This window comes from Coccinella septempunctata, chromosome 4, assembly GCF_907165205.1.
Source record: "Coccinella septempunctata chromosome 4, icCocSept1.1, whole genome shotgun sequence".
NCBI lineage: Eukaryota > Metazoa > Arthropoda > Insecta > Coleoptera > Coccinellidae > Coccinella > Coccinella septempunctata.
Genome location: NC_058192.1, coordinates 30,151,854 through 30,163,968, shown reverse-complemented (window position 1 = coordinate 30,163,968; position 12,115 = coordinate 30,151,854). Strand labels below are relative to the sequence as shown.

Sequence of the window (12,115 nt, the reverse complement as noted above, 5' to 3'; positions counted from 1 at the left end):
GACCGATCCATCAACCTCTTTTTGAACTCTAATAGGTCGAGAGTAGTGAAGAAAGAGAACAATGATAGATTTTTCAAATTTCCATATATAAGTGGCCTTTCGTTTGATTATATAGGAGGATAGTTCGAGGTCTCAATACCAACTGTACATTTTATAATACAGAAGGTACCAAGTACCTACCGATAAGTTATTCACCAAACTAAAAGATAAAACACCTAAGGACTTATAGTCTTGTGTTGTATGTTGGGAATTCCAAACAAGCGATACGTCCCCTGGTATCAATTTTCGTAAATAAAAAGTTAATGCAGTTTTGATTGAAACGGAGAGAAACGGAGAATATTTTGGTGTTTCAATAACATTCAAACAAAATTAATTTAGAAAATAATATCTGATTTCCAGTTCAACTTGGACAAGTTTTCTTAGCATCAATGTTACAATTTTAGCCATTTTATATAATGGACAAGATATCATAGTTGTGGCTCTACTTCTACTAACTCTCCGTATAATCAATTTCGTTCAATTATGATCGTGTGAAGACCCTTTTATCCGCTGATTCAGAACATAGTCGGAATTTTTTTCATAAATACAAATACTTCATGACATTTATTGACCTAAAATTGATAATACTCAACACACTTGAATCCAGTTTCGATAACCAACCTCCAAATTTTCGAAAAACAGCTAGGTATAAACTGAGAAAAAATGATTTATTTGACGAAAATCCCCTTTAAAAATAACAATGTCTCCATTAACTTTTTACTTCGAAATGTCATCACCATGTCGCTGCAATCTACATTTGAATTGAGTCCCTTGTAGTGGATGTAACAAGTGTTATTATATAGGTCAAACTAGACAATATTAAGACAATATAAAAATGATTTTATAAATGTAGCTCACACAAATAGAACGGCATTAACCGTTCATTCATTCAGCAGTGGTCATAAATTTAATTTTGAGGGAGTGTCAAAATTATCATGGTTCTTTATCCAAATATGATCTGCATAACCCTGTGTAACGGCTTTTCCTCGGTGTACTCGAGCGCCAGCTATTTTTTAAGAGAGAATAGCAAACCTACCCTGGTAGCTACTAGCCGAAGACAAGGTTCCTCGGCGTCTGGGGTGTTAGCGACAACCAGTGAAAGTCAAAATCAACGCACACAAATTATATTTGTCGACTCTTACAAGGAAACACAAATGGTACTATTATAAAATTCGCACAGTGGAAGACTCGAAATCAGTAAATTTACAGGGCAAAACGGACGGAATGAAACGGGATCCGATCTCAAACGATATACGGGGGTTTACGGACTTGTTCGCTAGCCAGAACCTAAGACGCACACTTAACGGACAGATATCGGACTTCAGCCAGGTAAGGTGGTGAAAAATTACGACACAGAGCTACGACGGCTCACCCTTAGGCGCGTTCGGCACTCCCCGGGTATCCACACCAGCAGAATGCCTCTCTAACCGTAGGGGTGAACACGGGAACGAAATAAAAGACGGAAAATGAGGAAAGGGTGCGCCACCCCAAAGTGCCTTCGGTACCTCCTGGGTATCCACACCAGCAGGGTACCTTAATGACAGTAGGGGTGGAACTGAAAGAGAAGGGAAATTTGAGGGAAGGGTGAGCCACCCCAAAGTGCCTTCGGTACCCCCCAGGTATCCACACGATCAGGGTACTTTAATGACAGTAAGGGTGGAACTCAGACTGTGGTACAGGAATGGGGAAGATAGGAGCTGAAGTTCCAACAATGAATAATAAAAAAAAAACGGAGTGTCGTCTTACCTCTGGGCTATATTCGGCCACTTACACTAGTGAAACTCGAAAAAAATCGCCCCAACTGCAGTGAAGGAGAAAAGCAAAAAAGGAATTTAAACTCTAAGAAAAAAACCCAAAAAAAAAACATTCTTCTAGAAAAATTCGGCGTACGGCACTAAGTAAGTAAGTCGGCGATCAGGTGAACTAATCGTAAGTGATCTGCGGGGGAATCTGATTTTATACCCACAGGGGGGGTGCGGAAATCAGATGTGCCCCGACAGTCGAAAAAACGAAACTGATCCCATATCCCCACGAAATTAAAAACAAAATCGAATCAGTGAATACACCAGAGTTTTAGACATCTTAATCCCAGTCTAATCTACATTAATCCAATTGTCAGAATGACAAGGTATTTCTATAATGACAATTTCGAAATTAGTCATGAAAATTTTAGTGTTGTCCTTGACTGAACTTGAATGTACTATTTTCCAACGATTAAATTTTCGCTTCATCATGTCTCGCTAAACACCTCGCATTAATCGCCATATATCTCAAAAACGCTTGAAAGTAGAAAAAAATGCTTAGGACATAATTTGTAGAAAATGTTATGATCTACAAAATTTATAATGAATGCGAAAAAGATTTGAAGCCCAGGAGAGGAGATAATTCAAAAAAACTGATTCTTGCGACCTTTATGGCCAATTATCATTGTTTCGGCTCGCTAAAACTGTCAGATTATATTTTTTCCGTTATTTTTCAAAATAAAAAAAAACGCCAATGCGCTCGAGAATGTACACGTGAATTTTTTTTTGCAACTTTGGCGCCCTCCCACACATAAATTGTCAAATTAAGAGAATATAAATATACTTTTCAACATATATCTTATTCTGACACGCTCGAGTATGTACAATGATGCTTTTTTTTACTATTCTGACAGGCTGTCCTAGACAATTCCCTCTATATACAGTTCTAATTTTTGGTAGAGTTACTACAGGGTCCAAGGTATGTCCCCTTATATTAATCGGACACGTTCGAGTAAATCCCGAATTTCCCTCTTCGGCTCCCCATCTATAGAATATATCTATTATAATTATACCAATATTGATAACACGCTTTCTAGAAGGGAAAAAGTGAAGCCAAATTGCTGGCAGGAATTTATTAACACGCATGCGCGAATTAGAAATTCGAAAATGACAATCGAGATCAGACACAACTAATCAAGATATTTGTTAGTTTGTTTTTATATTTAACGTTGGATGATTCAATGAATTCGAATGATGATTTATTTTGAAATCTTGTTCAAATTTTGAGAAGAATTTTATATGAAGCGAAAGTTTATGAATACTGAATATATCGAGAATGCATCCGTTTTTTTTTTTTAATTTCAGATGAATCAACGAAAAGAGATCAACCAAATACGTGCATAAAAACTATTCACCCTATTATGATATGTGAAATAATAAGTGCCGAAAAAGAATGGTATTGTTATTGTCCTTATTTAGTGAACTCAAGAGTGACATAATAACAAGTTAGTTTTATATAACTGTTTCATACCAGTTTCAATATTGCGTGTACGTGTACACATCATACTTATTTCACCTCCTGAATTTCCCCTCTTCTAAATCTACTCAATACTCAATGAAAAATATTTTTGGGTCAAGATTTAATGTAATATATAGTTATACTCTATTCACTTTCATTTGAGCACTCGGTTTGCCATGAAATAATTTTATCAAGTTTTTGTAACTAGAACAGAGTATGGTTGACACTCATGAAATGTCGTTAATGTCATAACGCCGTTGCCACAAATAATATCAATTAATATTACAAATGTTGAGTGATTCCATAATCAGAAAGATTGTGAATGAAGAGGATGACAAAAAATTTTCTCCTATTGGGAGAGTGGTTGCATTTTAGAATTTTATTTTAGGGCGAACGAATGCGAAAAATTACTACAGGATTTTCGATGAATGTCATCGTTGACTTGGCCTATACGTAGTCTTAAGGGATCAATCGATCAATAAATGGGTAGGTATATAATAATTATAATTATATCAAAGTATTAAAAATAAACATCCATTAATACGAGTCAGTTCGCCAGTTGTCCTGTTAATTATTGTTAATTCATGTGAAATTTTTGTTTCAAGGGTAAAGTTCCTTGATACTTCCATTAATTATTTTGACTTCCATTTATCCAAGATGATTTTTTGTTGAAGAATTTAACATTCTTGTAATTATCCGTTAATTCCTTCGAGAGATACCCATTCCTAACCACTGCATCAGATGAATTTCATCTTCGGGTTAATTTTTTTTTAAATCTACAGCTGATGTAACCTCTTCCATCTTTGGCCAAAGAAGATAACCAACATAACTCTACTCAAGCTACTGCATATTATGTATCAATAATTCAGTTTCGTTCCATAGCAAAAATTAAATATATCTATTTAAAAATTGATCTCTTGTATTTTTCATGCAAATGACTAGATTTGGTATGCTTTCAATCAGTTTGTATAAACGTCAATTATGTTCGTCATATCTTCGACCTCATATTTTCGAAGTGATTCGATATTGTGATAAAGTGCGTAATTACTGAGACTTTTACGTAGAACGGACAACATATACAGGGTCTTTCACGAGGAACCTCACCCATATTTATACGGGAAACTACTGAACGTATTTTCAGGAAATTCAGCACTTATAAGTATTTCACGATGATGATGAAATCTAAAATATTTTCAAGGCATGAGCACCTCCGGTTTTTCCGGAAATGACGTCAACTTCCGTTTTTCAAATTAGAACACCACTTTTTTAATGGCAGAAATAGATTCCTTAGAAAATTTCAAGTTTTTAGTTTTGATTGGAAAATTCTCTCTGAGCGGAAAAAGTCGAAAAAAAAATCGAAAATTGAGCTCCGCTGAAACAAGAATAACTTCGAGGTTTTTGGATGGAAAATTTTCATTTTTGGGATTTTTCAAGATGTAAGATTGATGTATCCACTTTAAAAATCGAAATCGCGATTCATGATACAGGGGGTGAAAAAATCGCTTTCAAAGTTAGGGATGACAAAATCGTGAAAAATCAATTTTTTCAAATCCCCATTTTTTCATGGCACATATTGAATCTACGTTAAAAAATAATGTGAGTGTATGCATCACACCCTTGCCCTAAAGTGGATATTTTCTGAGTTATTCACAAAAAACTGTTTTTCGTCTTGAATTTTCAGCTATTTTTTTTCCCTTCACGCCAAAAAGATTAAATTTTCAGGAACTGTTATTTGAACCATGCTGTAGATTTTTCACCCCTTCTTGAAACCGACTTCAAGTTACTATTAGGAGAACCATGGCAAACTCTCGCAGTTATAACTAGAGAACCATGTATCGAAAAGAGACAGAGCTAATCAAGTATTTTTATTCTTTATATTTCTGCAAACGCCCAGAAATCACTTTTCTCTGCTTCATTATCGATATAGCATATAATAGACATGGTAGAATTCACTGCAGTGTTTCTTTCAGATATATTTCCGGGAGGGGTACTGCCGCCCCCCGAATTTCAGATTCAATTTGCAGATGTTCTTTTTTCCAATATTGCAACCAGGTAGTAGTAGTAGTAGTAGTCGAATATTTTCAGTGTCGCCGTATCGTTTATGCCAATTATTGCATGTCATAAAAAACCATCTCTTACCAAATTGCGCCCTTTCTACTAGCCGAGTTTAGGTAGGTACGTGATTTTGAAGAGAGAATTACGAAAATAAAGGTAAAAACAGAATGAGGGTCTTAGTCGGAATATACACCCCCTAGGATCAGTTGCATTTTGCATTCGAAATTGAAACTTGTCCCTTGTCTATAATTCGATTCGAACAGTTCCGTGGTGTATGAACAGTAAGGATCAAAAATTAAATTCCAATTATTTTGTTAATAGTTCTTCTGAGTTGGATCAATAAATAATCATTGATTTTTATTTTTTTCCCACCATAATGAGGGAACCCTTTCTAGAAAAGTCGCAGCATATTTAGCGCAGGGGAGTATTTACGGGGGGTGGGGGGGGGTTACTGGGTTTTAATTAACCCCCCCTCCTGGAAAGAGTTTTTCACACTACATCATCGAATGGAAACGACCTAACCAACCCCCCCCGCTTTTCACTCAAGATCAGTTCAGGTCCCTCGCTAAAACTTGCCACTACCCCCCCCCTGAATTGCTCTCTGGATACGCCCCTGATGTAGCGCCCTATTGGGGGCGGCATAAAAGTATTTGCACGCGGGCGCTTAGACAGCTAGCGGCGGGCCTGATAAGTCCAAATCTAAATTTTTAATCAAACCGTGAATTGGCTGAAGATTGGAGTTGTATAGCGAATTCATGGTAACAACTGGTGCTTACTAAATATTTGGAACACACAACAAAAATTCCAGAACATCTAAGCTAAATATCACCAATTCAATTCGATATTATCGCAGATTCGATTAGATTATTAGATGAACAAGTACCTAAGCATTGAGTGCATATTTTAAACTCCGTGCAACAATTTTGAAATATCCTGATCTAGTGCAATACTACTATATACCATCAATGAAATTTGCTATCAGTGGAACTCGATAATTCATTCAAGTTTTGAATTTTTTGTTTGCATTTATTATTTTTGATATGATAGACAAGTACACAAGTGCATTTCAGAAAATGTGACTTAAAACAGATCGTGCAACAGTGAAAAATCGAATGACTGAAAGAAAACGCGTTGTTGTCCGACATAACTTCGTTACATGAATTGTCCGTTCTTCATAAGATTCGATCGACAGAATATTCAGAAACTCGGCAACGTTCTACTAGAAAATAAACTAATGATGCGCATTCGTATTAACTAAGATGTCTAAAACTCTGGTGTTTTCACTGATTCGATTTTGTTTTTAATTTCGTGGGGATATGGGATCAATTTCGTTATTTCCACTGTAGGTAGCGCTGTTTAGAATTTGACAGAGCATTGTCATTTGATATTTGAAAATAATTTGAACACTTTCCTACGACGTACGAAAATGTGTATTTATAAGCGATTATTCGTATGTGAAAATGTATAAGTTTCGAGAAAGGGGTGTAGAACATTCAGTCAACATGTCGTTCAGTAAGTTTAGTTTTCTGTATGGACAATCAAGAACTACAGCTAAGAATTTGGTGTTGTTGGACTTTGAAGCAGAACTAAATCAGATGAATGAATATTCGGGACCGATTTAGCTAAGTTTTATGGAAACTTCAGCAATATTTCAAAGAAACTGTATTGGAAGTACGTAATGTGAATTGTGAGCATGTATTGAGAATCAGAGATACATAAATCTATTCGAGTCTGTTACTTCAAATATTCTTCCTGAGTAGATATAGTGAAAATTCCCTTTCCGTCATCTGAATATATTGGATATTTGACCAATCAACTGTGTTCCTTTAAAATCATATTGAATTACCCCCTCACGAATTCAAGTTGTCAAACGGAAATTATCTTTAAGAAGAACAGTAAATCCTCCTTCGAATCCTTATTCAATAGTGTTGAAATATTGACAGATTTGTTTTTACAACGAAAAACTGTAAATCACAAATATTCCTTAACAGCTGACAAAATGGGCCGGTTCATATTTTGAACTCGTTGATCGACATTCGATATCAACGCTAAACAAAATAAAACGAGAGAGTACCATTGGACTTCCTTTGGTAGAACAAGGATGGAACGAAGCAAATGACATGGTGGCGCCGCCACGAAACTGATCCCATATCCCCGATTTTCTGAAATGTTGATGCTTGCAAAAAGTGACAAGTGCACACACCAGTGTTTTAGACATCTTAGTATTAACGACCACTGTCAATTTTTCGCCGCATTTCTTACTACTGGATAAGCATTCTAGAGTGATAATATATAATATGATTTCTATGGTTCAGTGCTTACGAACGTCAACGATGGAAACTTAGAAAAAAGGAATGTATTCTATGTTCTAAGGATAGAAAACTTGGGTTGTGCTAGTGCCTCTTTCATAATTCTGTATGACTTGCTAAAGAAGAAGAGACGATGGCGTACTAGTTGGTCTTCACAATTATATCTACAAAGAAGTTGAGACCGTAGCCTCAACAGCACTTTTTTTTTGCACGACATTCAGAGTGAGGGCGACAAGATTGGGCGGTTTTCATACGATTTTATTAAATTCAAACACGTTTCTTGCGAGAAATCCATATTTAAATGTGTGCGTTCGGTTCGAGGCAAATATGTCAACATTGTCAACTGAACCCGTCCACACTGAGCACGAATTTTTTTTGATGGACCGACAAATTGCGGATCGACTCCGCGCAACATGAGCGCGTTCGGTGCGGTGCGTTTTGTCCGTCCACATCTGAATGCTCATTCGGCGCGATGTGCTCATTCGGCTGTTTTGCTCAGATGTGTACGCGGCACGAAGGCACGAAGGGCTAATTCCCTGCTGGTTCTTGGAGACAGATTATCTGGATGCACTGGGAATATCACACTGGACGACAGCCTCTCTTTGACGGTGATGAGAATGACAAGGACAGTTTCTAGTCAGCGTACCTAGCAGGCCGCAACTACTGCAGAAAAGGATTGGTGTACCGGTGCAGTGGGCTCGACTGTGCTCCCTACAGTTATTCGGATCAACAGGTAAACGGAAAGTAATAATATAATCAGTAAAGGAAAAAAATTAAAAAAAATATAGTCGGCAACGGAAAAAAATAACGGATCTCCTCCTTTCAGAGGTTATCTCTATAGAACGGTTAACGGATCATGACAATAAATATATATTATGCATGAAATGGTTTTAAATCTTTAATGTGTATGTTAGTGATTCTTCTACCCGCTGTATCTTTCAGGTCGTAGACGACAGGGAAAACAACTCTAACTACGGTAAACGGTCCGGAAAACTTCGGAGCCAACTTGGCGGCGAAACTGTCAACGGCCGAGGATAAAGGACGGTCCCGGCGTAGAACTCGATCTCCCACATGGTATCGTACTTCTCTTCGTTGAAGATTGTAGTGGTGAGCCTGTTGTTGGAAGGCACGGTATAGTCTAGTACGGACGAACTCATAAGCCTCCTGGAGATGTCTGATCTGTTGAGTACGGTAAGTCATGTCTCTGTTTTGTTCTTCTGGGCGGTTGGATTCTCTGTTCATTTCTTCATTGTGGGGATTTGTCGAATAAATCGCCCTCGGGACTTCTAGTTCCCTTCCATAATTCAAAAATGCCGGTGTGAATCCAGTAGACTCCTGCTTAGCGGTGTTGATGGCAAACGTTAACTCTCCTATCTTTTCATCCCAGGTTCGTTGATCGGCTTCACAAAACTGTGCTATCACAGTCTTCAGGGTACGGTTAGCTCTTTCCAATGGGTTGCACTGAGGAGTATACGGTGGTGTGAAACGGTGAGCGATGTTCAGCTCTCGGAGACTGTTCTTGAATAGTCTGCTGTCGAATTGTACTCCGTTGTCAGATATTACCAGTTTTGGGCAACCGTATTTTAGGATGACTTGTTCGTAGAGGGCGGAATAAACAATTTTGGCGGTGGGTTTCCGCAACGGACGGCATTCTACCCACTTTGTGAATCGGTCTAGCATTACCACGATGTAGGAGTTTCCCTTTTTTGACCGTGGCAATGGTCCTACAATGTCCGTGGATACTTCTTTGAACGGCGCATCCGCCATTCGGTGTGGTTGCATCTTCCCAGGGGTTTTCTGTTGCGAAACTTTGTACTTTTGGCACGATGTGCAATTTCTCACGTATTTCGCAATGTCTCTAAACATCCCTGGCCAGTAGTAGTTTCTGGCTATACGTGCAATGGTCTTGGCAATCCCCATGTGACCTGCTAGTTCTGAGTTGTGGTTTTCCTTCAGTACTTCTGTTCGCTGTTCAGTCGGTACACAGAGTTTCCAGGGTTGGCCGGTTCCATCTTCTGTGAAGTCCGATGAGTCCCAGAAATGTCGTAACAGTTTTCCATTTTCAACGGCGTAGGCAGGAAAATTTGCTGGATCTTTTTCCACCTCCTGTAATTTCTTGTTGTACCATCGGCAGTGAATATTCACTTCGGTCAGGTATACGGAATCTACGGACGGTAACTGTTTAGGTGACGGGTTGTCCGCAGGTGTATTCAGGGATTTTTTTCCGGCCCTGCACCTCAACAGCTTCTTGAATTTCCGGTGTTGGTTTTTCAATCAGTCGACCTTCCAAGTAATAGTCGGCGGTACTGAGGTTAATGGAAAAATTGAACCTTCCTAGTACGTCCATTCATTACTATGAATGGTTGACCTCATACTTGAGGTCAACTGGTAAATCAGGCACCAACAAAAATTTTGTGTCGGTCAAGGAATAATCAGCCAGGTGAACGGCGGTAGTGTAGAGTTTGGGTGTTGTCGTGGGTTGACCATTTGCGACCACCACGAAACCATTCTCAACATGTTGTCCGGTGATTTCCTTGCTTTCACACTGGTGGGATACGGCCTGAGTGCAGAAACTCCTGGTAGCTCCGGTATCTATCAGTGCTCGGAAGTGTTTGCCGCCTTTGCCGGCTATTCTGACCTCTACTAACAGACGATTGTCATTACAGGTAGTCGGTGTCAGTGGAGTCAAGATTCCGGGAGATTTGGTCGACTCCGCCTCCAATCTCCCCTTCAGTTTCCCGAACACGGACAGTCTCGTGAGAGAATATTCTCCCTCTGGCATCGAGAACAGAAGATTTTCGGTGGCCTGCGACATTCTCGACGCATGTGGCCATATCAACCACACTGGAAACACTGTTTCTGGAAGAACACCTCCCTGATGATGATTTGGTCCGGTCAGCGTGGCTATTTTCGGCTTGACGGCGGGGTGGCGGTGTTGATGGTCTGGATTGACCTTCGAACCTGTCTCCAGAAGTTGGACGGTGTGATTCCTGTGGCTGGACTATTGACTCTCTTGATCTGGGTGGCTTTGGACGGCTTTCCCCCGGCGGAGAAAGTCGTGTCTGGTTGGCTTGCGTCGGCGGTACTGATTCCCTGTGATTAGTTGTTTGGTGAACCTGCTCTCCGGTATCCATAGAAAAACTTGCTTGATATCGGTTCAGTTGACGGGGAGTGTACGTCAGGTGAGGTTCCTCCACGAAACCTGGTTTTGAGGGTGGCCGGGTGTACTGGCTCATCTGCCACTGGACCAGTTCAAAAACTTTTCCCTTACGGAGAAGTTCATCATAAGTCTTGGTCTCCTGGAAGTCCAAGGCCTGCTGTAAAGGCGGGATCAACCTCTGTCGGATAAGCCGGATCTGCTCCACCTCGGATGGTTTTGCATAGGTGAGTTTCTGGAATAAGTTCTGCATCCGGGTAACTTTTCTTCAGGGCCCCGTGTTCGCCTTTTTATTCCCTCCAACAGATTCTCCTCGTAGTTAACTTGCAGTTGGTTGCTAAAATCCTGCCAGTCGTTGAAAGTACCTCTCCTGGGAATAAACCAAACCCGCAAACTCGCATCCTTTCGTAGTAATTCATAAACTGATTCAAAAACTTGTTCCAGGGACACTTTACCAGCCTCTCCGCTTCTTCACGAAATCCGGTCACACTTCCAGTGCCATCAAAGGAAATGTTCCACTTGTGTACCGGTATAGTTGGTATTGTTGATCGGGACTCCGGCTCTGATCTGGCAGGTGTTTTGGTAACTGGCCGGTCAGGATTTATCCAAGGTGCAGGTAAGGGTGGGAAAGACACCCTTCGTGTGGAATTAATCCATCTATCCTGTGTCGGACCCTTAGGTGTTGTTGTCCCACAGTCATGTGACCGTGTAAGAGGTATCGCTGGTAATTGTCGCAGTAATGCTCTACATGTCTGTCTCGTCTCATTCATGACCTGTTCTAATGTTGGATTCCTTACAGGTGTACCAGTACGTGAGACATTTACTACTACAGGAGGATCGACACCATCTCCCAAGTCGATCAACGATGTCTCAACCCTTGAAATCCTCTCCGGTTGGATCGGTGACATCCCAGGTGAACTGGGCACCTCCACATCTAAAAGAGACCTCTGATCCCGATTGGATGTCTGCGACTGTCCACGATTACTCTTCTTACGTAGCTCCTCCAGTATCTCCAACGCCTTCATTTGTTCAATTAGTTGTAACTGTGTTGTGTCTGCAGTGACAATAAAGTCCAGCCTTCCTTGAATGTGTATTAATCTGGTGTAAATTCGTTAGCCGCATTATCATGATTGAAGTTCTGAAGGGATTCCACCAAATCGTTGAGTTTATTTTGACAAATCTCAATCTCCGAGGCGGGATTCAATGATGTTGACGATAATAGAGGTTCATTAGACTGAAGTTCTTGTCGTAACAGACTCCGTTTAGTCATCACAGTACCCGGTATCGATTGTCC

At 39.8% G+C, this 12,115-nt stretch overlaps 1 protein-coding gene across 1 annotated transcript; it reads left to right on the top strand.

Annotated features, from left to right (window-relative positions):
• The first annotated feature begins 8,818 nt into the window (after positions 1–8,818).
• On the top strand, positions 8,819–11,832 carry LOC123312241. The gene is made up of 3 exons (XM_044896573.1): positions 8,819–8,855; positions 11,266–11,545; positions 11,621–11,832. Exons 1-3 carry the CDS (start codon positions 8,835–8,837, stop codon positions 11,770–11,772), a joined length of 453 nt encoding a protein of 150 aa, XP_044752508.1. The 5' UTR covers positions 8,819–8,834; the 3' UTR covers positions 11,773–11,832.
• The last annotated feature ends 283 nt before the right edge of the window (positions 11,833–12,115 follow it).

Bases quoted from the DNA above. Each gene is read 5' to 3' on its own strand.
- LOC123312241 (XM_044896573.1), top strand. From the start codon at position 8,835: ATGTCTGATCTGTTGAGTACG. The intron at 8,856-11,265 runs GTAAGTCATGTC...AACTTGTTCCAG, and splicing joins TGTCTGATCTGTTGAGTACG to GGACACTTTACCAGCCTCTC. The intron at 11,546-11,620 runs GTAATTGTCGCA...GATTCCTTACAG, and splicing joins CCGTGTAAGAGGTATCGCTG to GTGTACCAGTACGTGAGACA.